This window comes from Lates calcarifer, linkage group LG14, assembly GCF_001640805.2.
Source record: "Lates calcarifer isolate ASB-BC8 linkage group LG14, TLL_Latcal_v3, whole genome shotgun sequence".
In the NCBI taxonomy this organism is placed as follows: domain Eukaryota; kingdom Metazoa; phylum Chordata; class Actinopteri; family Centropomidae; genus Lates; species Lates calcarifer.
Genome location: NC_066846.1, coordinates 13,438,998 through 13,454,428, shown reverse-complemented (window position 1 = coordinate 13,454,428; position 15,431 = coordinate 13,438,998). Strand labels below are relative to the sequence as shown.

Genomic DNA, 15,431 nt, shown 5'->3' with positions numbered 1-15,431 from the left:
TTGTCTTAAAATGACCAAACTACAAAACAAACTGTGATGAAAACGGAGGACGGAGCGACTTGTTTCTGTTGTCTGTACAGATAAAGCAGAACACTGCGGCAGTGATATGAGGTTGTAAAATACCCAGGTTGAGAGAAACAAAGACGAGAATAAGAGATGTAACAGCGCTACCGTATCACATAGAACTTCTTCATATGCACGATATCTTCAATTTTCTCCTGAGCAGTGACCATAGGATAAAAACTTCTGAGCAGCACTTTAAAGGTTAAAACTCTTTGAATCCCGTCTGGTATCTCCTACAAAGCCTTCACCGCTGTGTACCATATCAGCCCGGTGCAGTTTCACCTTTATCTCTCAGTGTCACGCCTTTACAAATCCAGACGGACGCACACATGGACACGCAGTGCGCATTAGGGATGATACTCACGTCGAGAAGGCGTTGTTCTGCCTCTCGCAGCGGATGCCCTTGCAGTTGTTGGGTTCTTCTGACGCCTTGGTCTCATAGTAGAAATACAGCTGGTTCAGACCATTCGCAAACGCCAGCAGGACCTACACAAGAAACAAGAGACACAAAACACACACATTTTTCGTTTAGTCCCTGGACTGAACGTTACAGTTTTGTTACAGTGACTGACTGTTTCCTCCTCCGGGCTGTTTTAAAACACAGCTTTCATGTCAAACAGGACAGAGGCACCACAGTGTTACGTAAAGCTGCTATCGAGCGAGCGCGAAGCCGTGTGGCCCTCTGGGATTGATTTTAGGACTTCAGGGAGCCAAACAATTCACATGTGGATCGTGTTGTGGGTTAGGAGTCCCCCTGAGATGGAATTAATGAGTTCTGAATGTAATGAAATAGTAATGTCCTTCTAGCAGCTACCAAGGGTACAGCATGATGAGGATTTGCTCGCTTTCATCATCTTCAAAGATACAGAGAGCAGTGAGTGAAAAGGAATCAAAACTTCTTAAAAGGAAACAAAAGAGGGGGAGCATATCACATAACTGCAATGTCCCTGGTTTGGATGTATTGTTGAATGTCTCTACATAACCTTGGCTTTTCTTTTTCCTTATGTTCCTATTCTCTTATGTTCCCCAGCTCTGTATTCACTTAATATGTCATGGGCTAGCGTGGGAACTTGTCAAAGGGGTTTTCTGTTCCCTAGCACTGCTGTTCTGAAGACCCTGTGCTGAAGTTTGAGGAGGGGATGAAAAGATTCTTACCAGACAGTAAATGAAGAGAAACTTGAGGATGTCCAGCAGCATCCTCCCCAGTGAGATCTGCAGCGGCCCGAGGTGGGAGTTTGCAGTGAAGAGGGAGATGAGTCTGAGCGAGCTGAAGATGTTGGCGATGGCGAACAGAGCCTCGGCTATCAGCGTCGGGTGCCACATCTCCCACTCCTCCCTGGGACGAGAGGAGTTATACTGGAGAGGAAGGAGAGATGTGTGACATGACCTGTTGTGCAGTTTATTTCCCAAAAATGCTGAGGGCATTACCCGAAAGATAAACTTCCTGATTTTGTTACAGCTCCCACCTGATCCTCCGAATCCCCCCTTCAAGCTCACCGATCATCTTTTGAATCTCAGCACAGTTCACAGCTGAGTTCACGTCTTCCTCTTTCTGACCTACCACATCCTCTTCGTCTCCCAGCTTTCCCCTCAATCCCCGTCCTATCCCGAGTGCTTACTGTCCTCTCTTTCTGTCTCTTTTATCCACCTTTCACCCTCTTTCTCTCTTCTCTTTTTTTTGTCCAAATGTCTCTTGACTTTTTTCTCACCATCTCCGTCTGCACATCTCTCTCACGCTCGACTTCCTCCTCATTCTAAATTCAGCCATTAGACTTCCACAGGACTTCTGTCTTGTTAACTCTGCCTCTATTAGCATTCACCACACACACACACACACACACACACACACACACACACAAACACACACTGGGGGCACCCGGAAACAGAAACGTCCGCACAGATGCACACTCATTAATTTATAGACTCTTTCACCTTCTCTCAGATACACTCCCTCAATCTGTCTGTCTATCTATCTGTCTGTCTGTCTGTTTGTGTGTCTGTCTGTTTGTGTGTGTGTCTGTCTCACACACACACACACACACACACACACACAATGACAGAGCAAAATATTGCGAGGGACGGTCAGCTCTCCACATGTGGATAAATATTTAAGCAAAAGAAGAAGAAGGACAAAAACGTAAAATATACTGAGCCAACAGCTGCTTCCTGAGTGTGTGTGTGTGTGTGTGTGTGTGTGTGTGTGTGTGTGTGCGTGCACATTTTATATCTTTATTTCTATATGTGCGCTTATAAAACTGTGTGTATGTGGGACCTGTGTAGGAGGGCCACCCGCCACCATCAGTGACTCACAGCTGCCGCAGATGGCCCGGCCGTCTGGTGTGTGTGTGTGTGTGTGTGTGTGTGTGTGTGTGTTTTGTATGATTACACCATTTGCTCTTAATAAATAGATAAATCTTGAATGCATGCAGAGTGTGCAGCTAAACAAAGTACTGAAGCTGAAAGCTGTGCTGTGAAAGTCACGGCTGATGTTTACAGTTCATATAAACAATGATGCTAATGGAAGCTTCTGACTGTTTCTTCTTCTTCTTCGCGTCGCAGCCCTCGGCTGTCACATGACTGAAATCCTCATCGTTATGTTTTTTTATATTGACATACGGATGAATAACGAAGGAAAGGAAAAAACCTGAATAAAGGAGCAGATGTTATGATAATTTTTCCTTTAATTTGTTATCTAGAAAATACTAGCGTTAACTCTACTTTCGAGAGTCCTAAAAAGTAGAGTATGTTGACAGAAATGTGGCGACAGTCGTCCAACCACCTCCTGGAGACTCCTGGAAACATGGCTGACGCAGACACACGATCTTTACCTTAACGTAGGCCACTATCTTCAGTGATATGGTGGCCAGGTAAAGGGAGTTCATGGCAAAGTCCATCAGGTTCCACCAGTCGTGGATGTACTCTGTGAATCCCCCGTCCCACATCTCCTTAATCTCTGCCCAGATGAACCCTGGAACACACATACGCACACATTGTTGGTTATTTACAGGCAAACACACACAGTCATGCATGTATGAGCACATTAATGTCATCCATCAGTGGCTTCTGTTTGCTGCGTTTCTGCTTTGTGACCAAAACTTTTGTTTTGTTGAATATTTTCTTTTGGCAGCAGCCTCGCGGCGGTAAACACAGAGCCAACCTATTTGTTCTGTATGACTGAGTTCAGACAGAGTCAGGTTTAATTCTAAATAATTCATAAGTCATTGTGTGTTTCATCTGTTCTCCCTAGAACGTCAGCTTTTCTGTATGTTTATGTAACATGTGATTAATGTTCGGGCATTTTTAAAGACAAAAATCTTTGAAATGAATGCAGTATTAAGTAAGAACAGCCTGCCACTTCACTTAGCAGCTGTAATGTAATCTTACGTCTTAGTTCTTGTTTTTGACAGGCTAAATTTGTTATTATAAGTGTCTGACAAGTCTAATAGGATTCCTCCAGAAATAGACCTTTTTATTAAAGGGTAAGACCCTTTTTGAAACATCAGTATATATCAGTACAGACTCCATTGACAAAAACAGCATTTTACTGAGCAGAACACAGGAGCTGCTGGAATAAGCACTGCCTGGATTGGTTAGTTTGTTTGCGTTATTATGTGGAGGAAGTATTCACATCCTTTACGTAAGTGAAAGTACCACACAAAAACATAAACTAATTCAACAGAGGTAGCAGTATTCCATCAACGCCCATGTTCTATGCTGTAAAATTCTTGTTTTTGTCAATGGACTCTGGTTGCTGGGAACAGAGCGATAAAAAGTCTGTTTCTAGCTTACACCTTAATAAAAAGGTTATCAACATTATCAAAGAGTTATCATTTAACTTTTGGACTTTTTCTGAAACCCTTGTTTGTTGTAAAGTGCTTTTACTATGACTTCACATCTACTCCTCAGCATTTAGCAGAGTCTTTCATCTAGAGCTAAAAATAAAGCAACAGTAGAAAATGCTGTATTATCAGTATGACAAGCAGCTGATGGTAAACCTTGTTTCATTTTGTAGCCGAGTGTTTCAGAAAGAAAGCAGAAAAGACGACGAAGGAGAACAGATGGTTTTGTATTTTTTCCAAGTGATTATGGTTATGATTTGGAAATGATTGGTGTCAGCTCTGAGAGAGAATATGGAGATGTAATCACTCATTTTCACACTCACCCACCCACCTCCAACACACACACACAACCGCCTCCTCCACACACTCAAAAGCATCCAACCACACACACACACACCCCCACGTCCAGGCATACACCCACATAAATACACACTTCTTCGAAGGCCTCTTGATGATGAGCAATCAAAGTGAAAAAAGAGACAGATAAGACATTTTTTTTCCATTAATCTTAAATTTGACTGTCTGGAAGAGACAGTATGGCTGCTTCCTGAACAGTGACTCATTCAAGTTTTTAGTACATGTAAATGTAAAGTTATCTGTTAGATCTGTACGTATAATACAGAATATGAGTCATTTATAAAGGGAAAAGAAATATAACTGAAGAAATAAACTGTTCTCGATCAATTGTTTGGTCTGTGAAATGTAAGAAAACAGTCACATTCAGCACAAGGTGATCACAAACAAAAAAAAAAAAATGCTTGAAAAACTGACTTAAATAATGAAATTATCAAAAATAACTGCAGTTTAATTCTAAATGTTGCAGCTCTAGTGACTTTAGAGCCATTTAGACAATCAACCAATCACCTTTCTGGAGAGGCCAGCGCCAAACGTAGCTCCATGTGCAACCTCAACACTCTCTACATTCGGTATTGTTCCCTACACAGACCTTAGGGGAAAAGACAAAACTATGGGGCCAGTATTGTAGCAGAACTATTTACAAATGTGAGTGGAGAGTTGTTTAACTGAATTTCTTCTACTTCGTTTTTCTACTTTCAATGGAAAACCGAGGTCCAACCATCCATCCATCCATTTTCTTCCACTTATCCAGGGTCGGGTCACGGTGGCAGCAGGTTTAGCAGAGTACTCCAGATGTCCCTCTCTGCCAGCAACACTCTCCAGTTCCTCCCGAGGTGTTCTCAGGCCAAATGGAATAATAGAATCCATCCAGCGAATTCTGGGTTTATTTTATGGTCTCCTCCCAGTTTCATGGTTGAGGCCCATGAGACTTGAACTACCTCAACTGGTTCCTTTCAACGAGGCTCTTCACCCCAAAGGTCCTGTACCATGTCCACATTACTGCTGATACCACATCAATCCACCAAGACTAAAAGACTCTGAGGTACGCTTTCACCCGGGGAAGCAACTCTCCTCCAACACCAGAGGAAACAATTCACATATCAAGCTTAAACTGTAAATCCACCTGGGTTATGATGATGAAACAGGCTACTAGTTTGACCGACTGACTGGTGGATTCCTGTACACATTTACAAATCTGACTATGCACAACCCTCCATTCAAGTTTTTTGTAAATAGTTCTGTTAAGATAATGGCCCCATACAAAAGTAATTTTTACCCACAAAATGCATCTTCGAGGTTATTTTCATGATACCAGAGATTTCTTTCCTGGTCTGCACGGAAAGATGAAGACACCTGAGCATCCGTCTTGATGTACAACTTTAGCGTACATACCCAGCACCCATGGGAGAATCATCCACTCCACTATGGTGGGTGGAGGTCCCTGCATGTGGAGGTTGGTCCGGGCGATGTGCTGCGAGGCCAGCAGCAGGAGGAAGAGAAAGGTCAGATAGGACGCAGTGTGACAGATGAACTTGATGAAGGGCTTCTTGATGAATCGTCCCAGAGCGCTCTTTGGAGCCAACAGGTAGATCTGAAGAGGAGGAGGAGGAAGGATGGAGGGAGAAACAGAAAAGGGGTGAAAGGAGGAAGAAGAAGAGGAAAAGAAAGCACAACAGTGGAGGATGAGAGAGTATGGATATGAAAGGCGATGATGGAAGAGAGAGAGACGAAGCAAGATCATAAGGAGATGAATATCAAGAGAGAAATTATCTGTAATGACGTCCCTTTAAAGCAGAAAAGAGGCAGGAAGAGAAAAAAACAGCGATAAAAAAGGATGAATGGATGACGCCAGTTTGCATCCTCTTGATAAATGAGACAAACAAACAAGATGAAGAGCTGTGACAGTGTCAGAGACTCGTCGATGCTTAAAACTATTACTGTTACACCATCTCTTGAGCTACTGATTCTTGTGTACTCCCTCCTGTTTTCCAGCTTCTGCAAAACCACGATGCAAAGGGAAAAAGACACGAGTTGATTGCGTTCGTGCTCGGCCACCCGTCGCCATGTTCTGCTGGAATGCTTCGTCTATCGGGGCTGTTTGTTATTATTGTTATCGTCAGAGTTATTGCTGTTATATGATGCTTGTTTACTTGTTCTGCTCATCTACTCACTCCTGGCAACCTCAACTTAAACTCTGAGTCATACCATCGAGGCTTTAAATGGAACTGAATACCAGAGAGACAAAAGTCGGGAAGAATGAGGCGGATAGAAAGAGATGTGTGTTTATTAAAACATTAATAACTTAATCACATTAAGGCAACATAAACACTTTGAGTGGATTATCTTACTGACTTAACATTTGAATCAGAGGGAAAATAAGTCAATTCAGACCTTAGTACTTTCTCTTGTCATGTACTCTCCTTTTTACAGTCTTTGAAAAGGCCATAAAGAACAGAGTTTTCGTGCATTCATGTAGTGTCGGAATAATCGGAAAAATTAGTTCCAGAAAATTTACACGAACAGGTCAGTACAACGACTCGGGAAGGCATGACTTGCTGAGTTGTTGACACTGAAATATGGCGGACATCTGGTTGATGACAAAACTTTCCGGTCATTGGAAATTGAAAGTCAGCTCTGTCTGAGAAAATGGTCCAACAGCAGTGATGACGTCCATTATCACTGTCAAAATGACTGAGCTCCTTCTTCATCTTGGGGAAGAGGTAGTCAAGTCAAGTAAACAGTCAGGGTGTTGGACAAGTTCAAATGCAACAACTGCACAAGGGCAGATTTTGTCCATTTTCTCAGACAGTGCTGACTTGCAATTTTCAACCACCCAAAACAGAAACACTACAAAAGTTATTAACTTCAAACTCTCTGCAGAATTACTCAGAGTTGAACTGCACATATCTGCAACAAGAGCTGTTTAGCTCATCGCTTTCGACCTCAGGCCACGAACTTATCAATCAGCCCTCATACAGTGCAAAAAACCCAAATGATTCTAGACTATAACTAAAACCTGTGAACTAAAAATTAACACCACAGCATAAGAGAAAACACTTTTACATTGGCAGCAACTTGGGTGTGAACACATCCAGATTGCAGAGGTCGGAGAGAAACAGGTGATTAATGTTTTTTTTCTCAAAGACGGTGTCATAATCAACTTCACACTAGTGTTTTGAGACTGAAACATTCCTCTGACGACAGCCAAAAAGTAATTAAACCTAATATCTCTGTGCCCACTGTCAGATCACATATCCAGGTCAAAATAACCTGGGTCAACATATGAATTATCAGAAGCCTGCTTGTATTTCCTCTGTCAAACGTGCTCCTCACTCTCTTAAGTGCTAACAATAACTGCCTCCTTTCACTGTTTCTTTTTAGGTCGAGTGTTGTTGTCATGCTCATGTTTCCTGGCAACAGTTCCTCCAGCCAGTAAACAGAGAGGTTTTTTTCTTAATTGCTGCCTGGCAACAAATTTACTTCGAGCAAGAAACAGCACTTTAGTTGTAGGAGCTCCTTCATCCCTCCATCCCTATCCTATCCTTCTTTCCATTCACTTCCTTGTCACTCTTCCCTTTTATTCTTTATTTTTTCTAATCCTTCTTTCTTTCCCTTTTGTATCCTTTTCCATTCTCTCCACCTCATCTCCTTCTCTCTTTTTTTCTCTCCTTACCAGTGAGAAGACAGGAAACAGGTGTCCAATGATGAAGCAGGTGACCAGTTTGACCACCCAGTGCCGTCTCCTCCAGCCCGGGAAGCCGTCGTACCACAGTGTGGCCAGCAGCTGCTGGCAGTTCGGCTGGGCCACAAACTGACAGAAAGAGAAAGTGAAACTGTTAGGAACCACTATTTGTGCGTCCTTTTCTTGAAATAAATGAGTATAAAATTGTTATCAAAGGGGATAAAGATGAGCAGAAAGACCTGAAAACCACAGTGTGACTTTCGGCATTTATCTGCTGCTTTGACAAAAGCAGTTTTAAAAGTGGATCATGCATCATTCAGAGGCATCCATGGCTACAAAGCTGCTGATAACAAACTGTATAACCTTCACAACACACATAAAAAGTAGTTCCGCTCAGGTTAAACATTAAAACTGCTGCAGGACCAAATCCTACCGATTGATTTATGGAGAACACCTTCCACGTCTTACTGCCTTTCTCTAGATCGGACATGGCTGCTTATCTAACTAAAAATGGAGGAATCTCTTTTCTATTTATATGTGTTTAGATTTTCTCAACTGTTTTAGTTGGTTTGTCAGAGTTCACCCCAAAGTTATTGGGGTGAGTCAAGCTCAGCTCTCTGACCTCTACGACCAGGAAGGCCCATGCCATAATTGGACTGTACTGATAGATTCAAAGACGTGACTTCCATTGCTGTCCTTGGGTTCTGACTATTTTTAAATACCCGACTGCAACCAAATCTCACTTAGTGGGACAATAAAATTTGACTTGTCCAGCTTTGTTAAGCTGCGACTACAGAACTGTCCCACTACGCTGCATTGTTGCTGTTTTGTCGTGAAACACTAGGCTTTTGAAATGAACATTTTTGTTCCCAGAATACTGCCAGGGGACACAACTATTTCACGGCAGTGTATTGCTAAGGACCCAAGGACAACAAAAAGAGACCACGAGTCAGAAAAAAACACTGTCTTGTTGAGAGAAGACCAATCTTTCAACACACACACAACAAAACAACACACCAAAAACACTGTAAACGGTGTGAATACTGTGTTTGTTCCTGTTCAAAATGCTTCATCAGCGCAGACGAGGAAATCGTTTAACAGGCTTTAATCTCCCAAACGCTCCACAACGAGCCTCAAACAGGTCAATTGGTAGAAGTTTTTATCTTCCGCCGTGAGCTGTTATGACAAACCACAGGTTACTTCCTGCCCCCGACAGGTCTGCAGTCACTCTGCTGCTCAGGTTGCTTCCATTTACATCTCATTACAGCTCATCGAATAAAACTGTTGGCGTTACACCAAAGGCTGTTTGTCCCCGTCAGCCCTTCAGCTGCCCTCTGAGTCACCAAGAACCAGCTGAGTCCTCCGTTCTTTCCCTCTTTTCTTTTCTCTCCCATTGTGTCTTTCCATCCCCCCTCCTCGTCCTCTCTGCTCCCTCCTTCCTTTTCTTTCTCTGTCGTCCTCTGAGTCAACGAGAGGCACAAAGCATTTAATCTCTCGCTCTCCTGCCAAGATTGATTCTTTTTTTCAGTCTGCGCTTCTCTCCTCCGTCCTCCCATCCCATCCTTGCTTCCTCCTTCCTTCATATCAGTTTTTGGATGATTGGTTTAAACGCCAGGATTGTAAATTACTCTCATACTTTAAAAAGGCTTGGGAGACAGTAGGTTATCTATCACTTGGAGTTGTGTGTATGAGATATTTTTCCCTTTTAAACAAACAACCTATTAAATAAATGGGGTAAATAAATGCCCAGCTCGGTTCTGCACATCCACCTTCACACAAGGACGCACGACTGTTATCAACCAAACATTTAGCTAAAAGCTTAAAGAGGCAAACTGCCAAACACTGCTCAGGTCAGCAACTGAAAACTGTCAATCAAACGCGACGCTCGGCTGTTTTTCTGACAGCTGAACATTTGGCGGTGGCTGCGGATTTCCAACACTTCCTTGTTTTCTTACAAGTGTGGGCTTGTTTCATAAATAATTGATCCTGGCACATTTTATTTGGACGCTCCATCACTGCTTCTCAGCTCTCTGTGTGGGACTGTAAGTCTGGTGTTTTTTCCCCCACCATCACAGCTCTCTAACTTTGCAACATCATGTTGTCTGGAAACAAGATAGCATTGAAATTCACCACACCACCACAGCAAGGTCAGCTGTTGAGGACTCACCATCTTCACAGCAAAGCATTATTATGTTCTTAATAATTTTCTAAGGGGTGCTATTGAGCCACTTTATCGAACCCATACACAAGAATTATAAAAATTTCAAGAGTTCTCATTCACATTTACCACCTTTAGCCAAAAATGTCTTAAAAATATTTAGTCTCACATTTTGAGACAACAGTCTGCAAGTAACATATTAAGTCCCATAGTTACGTTTTGTTGTTAGGTGACTTTTAGTGGTGAAAAGGTGAGGTCAGAAGAAGTCAAATTAATGAATAAAGAGGTTGTTTTTCTTTTTAAAAAATGACTGGAATTGGTGGTCCACACTTGGTAGGTGTAGCCTGACAGTCCACAGTTGTTACGACAGGAATGTATGTGTGTGTCTGTGTGTGAGGACATTTGATAACGGGAGGATTTAATTATACAGATGAAATGATAGAAGCAAAAAAGGAGAAAAGAGGGGAGGAGAGAGATAAAGTGTTAGAAGTCAAACCAAGGTGGTTGCTCCCTCCTCCTCCCTCCTCCTCCCTCCAACCTGTAACCCTTTTCCTTCCTTCCATTCTTTCTTTTCCATGTCTCTTCTTCTCTCTTCTCTTTTTCCTCCTCATCTCTTCTGTCAGCAGTGTTCTTTATCTTCAGTGCTCCTCCTCCTCTTTTTCATCTTCTTGCCCTTTTTCCTCCTCAGTTTTCCTTCTAATTCTCTTCATTCTCACTGTTACTCCTCTTCTTCTCTCCCTTTCTTTTCTTGACCTTGCTCCTCTTTCTCCTCTCTTCCTGGTTTCCTACCTTTCCTCCTCTCAACCTGAACCATTTCATTTCTTCCTTTTCCTTCCTTTTTCCTCTCATTTCACTCCTCACCTCTTCCTTTTTTCCTTCTTTATTTCCTTCTTCCATCACCTCCTTTTTCTGTAGTCGTTCTCCTTCCTCATCCTCCTTCCTCTCCTTTTTCTCTCCTGTCTTTACTTCTCCCTTTTCCTGCTTCTCTCAGTCACTTCTCCTCTCCTCCTTTATGTCTTTTCCCTCCTTCCTCTCCTCCAACTGCTTCTCTCCATCCCTCGCTCAGCTCCAGTTTGGTTTCTTGTTGCCATGGCAGCGGTATGCTAATGAGCGAGTTGATCTCTGGGCTCCAGTAAACTACAGCAGTCTGCTCCGTTCTCTCTCTCTCTCTTTTCCGTTTCAGTCGATTTCATCGAGCTCTGGTCGGCAAAACATCCTCGTCATAGTTTACCGTTCAGACGAAAAAACACTCATCGCTGACGTAAGCACTCGACCCGATCAAAACAGCTCCTCAACCAATCAGAGTTCCAGATAAAATAGGAAAACAAAACCACCAGTGGGACCAGAGCAAACAGATCTCAGACATCCTACTGTTTAACATGTGACATACACAGATCAGTAAAGTTTCAACCAACATCCCATGAATCAGCTTGAATTGCATAACACATGAGTGAAAGCCGGGGCGGTGGGTGGCGTGTTTCATCATCAGTGGTCAGTGAATATCAGCCAGCATCAGCAAAGAGTGGCAAGATAAATACATGGTAATGTATCCAGGCAGTGTATGTGTGAGTGTATGTTTTGTATAGTGGGTGGGCAATGGAGGAGATCAGTTGATCTGTGTGACATGAGCATCATTTTCCTGTCTGAATGTTATGGGATGAATGTTTTGTCTGCAAGCAGATGGGAGAAAAGTCCAGAGAAGAAAAAGCTGAATAAAGAGATGGAGGAGCATAACAAATGTATGAGGATCAAAAAGTTCTGAGACTAGCTAATGTTAGGCTATAAACCAACTACACCACGGTCACATGACGTCAACGTCTCCACCACTAAGCTTCCAACTGGTCATTTCATTTAGCTCTGAGCTCTTCTACAAAAGCCTTTCTTCTTAGAAAGTTAGTGAGAGTTTGAAAGAGCGTGAGTAGAAACACAACGAGGCTGTAAAGGTGGACTGGTCATTTAGACACTCGTTAGCAACCGCCTTTTTTAAGACACGTAAAAGCTTCAAACATCAGGAGTGGGGGATTTACTGACCCATTTTATGTCGGAGAATAAAACCTGAAAATGGATTGAGCTCGTGTTAAAACCACAGACCTTATTTGAGGCATCTAACCTAAAACCTATTGACTTTTGGGACGTGGGAACCGGGAGTGCTCCAATGCTAACTTACTTCCAGAGTTTAGGACTCATTTCTGCACCACTCTAGAACTTTTCAGCTCCATCCTGATGAAAGGTGCAAGTTTTTTGGCTGCACCAACACAGTTGTTGCTTCCCACCCACCCTTCTTTTTGGCTTTGGCTCCCTGCTACTGTACTTCTTCCTCTTTGCCAAAATAAATTCAAGCTGAAGGGTCGCCATTTTGACACAGCGGAGGAGAAGTGCTTGAAGCACTTACAGAACAGGACTTCCTGGGAGCGTCCAAGTGTGGCAGGAGTGCTGGGAGTGGTGTACCGCTGCGCAATGTGACTACATCAAAGTGGATGGCAGCAAAAAGATGATAATGGAATAGATGATAGTGCCTGAGTCGCAGTCAGCGTTCCAGTGCATCCCAAAAGTGCTGGATGGTTAAGGTCAGGGCTCTGCGAGGGTCGGTCAAGTTCTTTCACACCAAACTGGGAGAAACAATTCTTTACGGAGCAGGGTTTGTGCAAGGGGTCTTCCTCGAACTGTTGCCACAAAGCTGGAGGGACACTATCGTCTAAAACATCAAACCCATTTCCCTTCTCTTGTTTGCTTGTATGTGCACATGTTTGATTATTAAAGGTGACCACATGTGTCTCCCACCATTCAAATCATCCCTCTCTTCATACACCTGGTATCTACTGAACAGTGGAAAAACGCCACTGCACCACCATGATAAATCTCCAGTCCATCTTCAATTGATTACCACGGTCTGTCTCTCCACCTCTCCTCCCTCTGTCTCTCTCTCTCTTTCCCAACAGGCCCGGTCAGCGGTGTGAAAACTGCAGAGGATAAAGTCTTAAACTTAATCTCAGCGTGCCTGCAGCACACAACACACTCTTTCATGCTAATCCAATAGCAGCTTTACATAACACACTGCTTTTACTGCTGGCAGTGATGTGCTGGTCGGGACAAGAGAGAAAGAGAGTGAGAGAGATGTCTGAAAATGACTTGAAGGGGAGTGAACAGGGGTTTTTCTTGTAAAGAAAATCGAGCTTAGATTTTGGAGAACATCTGAAGGGATTCACTTAAAACGAGAAATTTACCATTTAAAATGTGTTTATTTTAGACACAGACTGCTTGGACTAAACACATGAATAACCTTTAAATTAAAAGAATGGTCCAACATTTTGGGAAATACACATTTTTGGACATTGGACCAAGCAAGGCCAGCGGTTTCCCATGCCTCCTGTTTTTATTTTGAGCTTGAGAGTGGTATCAATCGTCTCATCTAATGTACACTGACCCTTCAACAGAATTTTTGGATCTTCTGATCTTCTGAATCTTCAAACGTTTGAACATGTAAGATTTAACGGCCACTGTTCTTTCATAAAACAGCACAGACAGTGTAAAAAAATAAATAAAAAAACTCACTCACACCCACACAGCAACACATGCACCCACAACAACACACAACAATAACAACTAGGACAAGATATACCATGAAATCTGTACTGCTCACTGCCCACTGAGTTTCAAGTGACATTTAAAAATCAATCGCCAAAAACATACAGGAATGAATCAGAGAGACAAGCATTTGCTGTGAATTATATCTGAGGAAAAGGAGGCATAGCTGCCAACTGATCGCTCACTCATGTTAAAGAGGCACTTCTTATAAATTGCTGAAAATATTCTTGAGTCATCACCGGAGACGTTTCTTTCGTCTTTATTCACACTCTGCCGAACAAGTTGCAGCATCAGGGACACAAGACTTAAAAAGAGAGGAGAAAAAAAGTGAGAAGTATTTTTAATCACTAATACATGCACAGAGCCATCCAGCAGATACTCTGGGGGGGCTGGCACAGACAAGGAAATTAGCAGAGTGGAAAGCCTGACTCTCCAAAAAGGCCCCAAACCCCCTTTTATTAAAGTCTTTGTGGAGAGGCTCCAGTCGCATTTCTGATGACTCATGTTAACCTACTGAATGAAGCAGCAGCCTGGAGTGCTGCGAGATGAATAGGCTTTTTCGTTATATTTGCATTTCCGCTGCTGCGGCGAGTTACAGGGTGGGAATGTTCAGAAACCTTCAGCAGGTTGGATGATGGACACAGTGACTCAAGCCTTAATTCTGTTTTGTTTGAGCCCACAAAGGCGCTTTAAAATGTACTTTACTAGTTCTGCCTACTTTTCCTTAAATGCCCAGTTCTACCTGCATGGTCTCCACCTAAATTTCCCCAACTATGACTGTAATTTGTTGCTTGGTGGTGGTGGTGGTGGGGCTCTAAAAACAGCAGGAGGTTAGGTATTGCACTTTTGCTGCATGGAGGCGCTTACATTTCCAACTGCTGCAATCTGCGCCAACAATTGCACTCCTTCCTAGAGCCATAACTCACACAAACCTGAACATACAGACATGATGCACATATTTTTAGATTCACTGAGACATACACTTCCTGGGGATATCATTATCTCTGCTGTCCATCACAAACAACATGTCCATAAATGTGCTTCAAAAAATCACAAAAAAAGATTGTCCATATGAGTGCAAAACTTGCCAGAGAAACATCACGTTTTTAAGCTTTCTTCAGTATCACAATAAACCACTGATAGATGTCTGTACATCCATGAGTATATTATAAACAGGGACTGCTAACAGATAATTCGGCATACTTAAAATGGTGACAATTTGACAAAATGTGACCAACTACAGGTTTAAAAGCAGGTTGTAGCATAAGTAGTTGTCTTAATTCTGAGTCAGAATCTGAAAACCACCGTTCCCCCTCTCTGCTGGTGCTGAGCTTGGTGTTTCCTCATCAACACTGTTCATATCACAATAACCCATAATCCATCCATGTGACTTGGCTGCCCAAACTGTATGAATGTAAATATGATGAATTAACCTCTCCAGTGCTCGGGTCACTCCACTCTCTTCCTGCTTCCTGACACTGAACTACAATCTGCTACCCAAAGCTACTTCCCAGCTAATTCAATTTCTGGGCAATCTGCCTTGACCACTAAACTAAGAAATATGCTAACTGCAGCTACGCTACGTAGCGCCGGTTAATTCAATTTCTCTGCAGCTTGATGTAATCTGCCCTCGCCGCCAAACAAAGCAATATGCTAACCCAAAGCTATGCTAACACTAATTCAATCTGTCTGTGCACACACTTGTGATTTATATGCAAATATGGAAAGTGCTCGTGTGTGCTGTGTG

General features: G+C 42.7%; 1 protein-coding gene across 1 annotated transcript in view; it reads right to left on the bottom strand.

Moving 5' to 3' along the window:
* trpc5a (transient receptor potential cation channel, subfamily C, member 5a) overlaps nt 1-15,431 on the bottom strand; it is a 108,593-nt gene that overhangs the window by 23,465 nt on the left and 69,697 nt on the right. The window contains exons 9-13 of the mRNA XM_018704786.2: nt 7,933-8,070; nt 5,652-5,850; nt 2,892-3,031; nt 1,219-1,419; nt 428-549 (exon numbers count right to left, since the gene is read on the bottom strand). Of these exons, the coding sequence (XP_018560302.1) occupies nt 428-549; nt 1,219-1,419; nt 2,892-3,031; nt 5,652-5,850; nt 7,933-8,070 (800 nt within the window). The remainder of the gene's footprint in view (nt 1-427; nt 550-1,218; nt 1,420-2,891; nt 3,032-5,651; nt 5,851-7,932; nt 8,071-15,431) is intronic.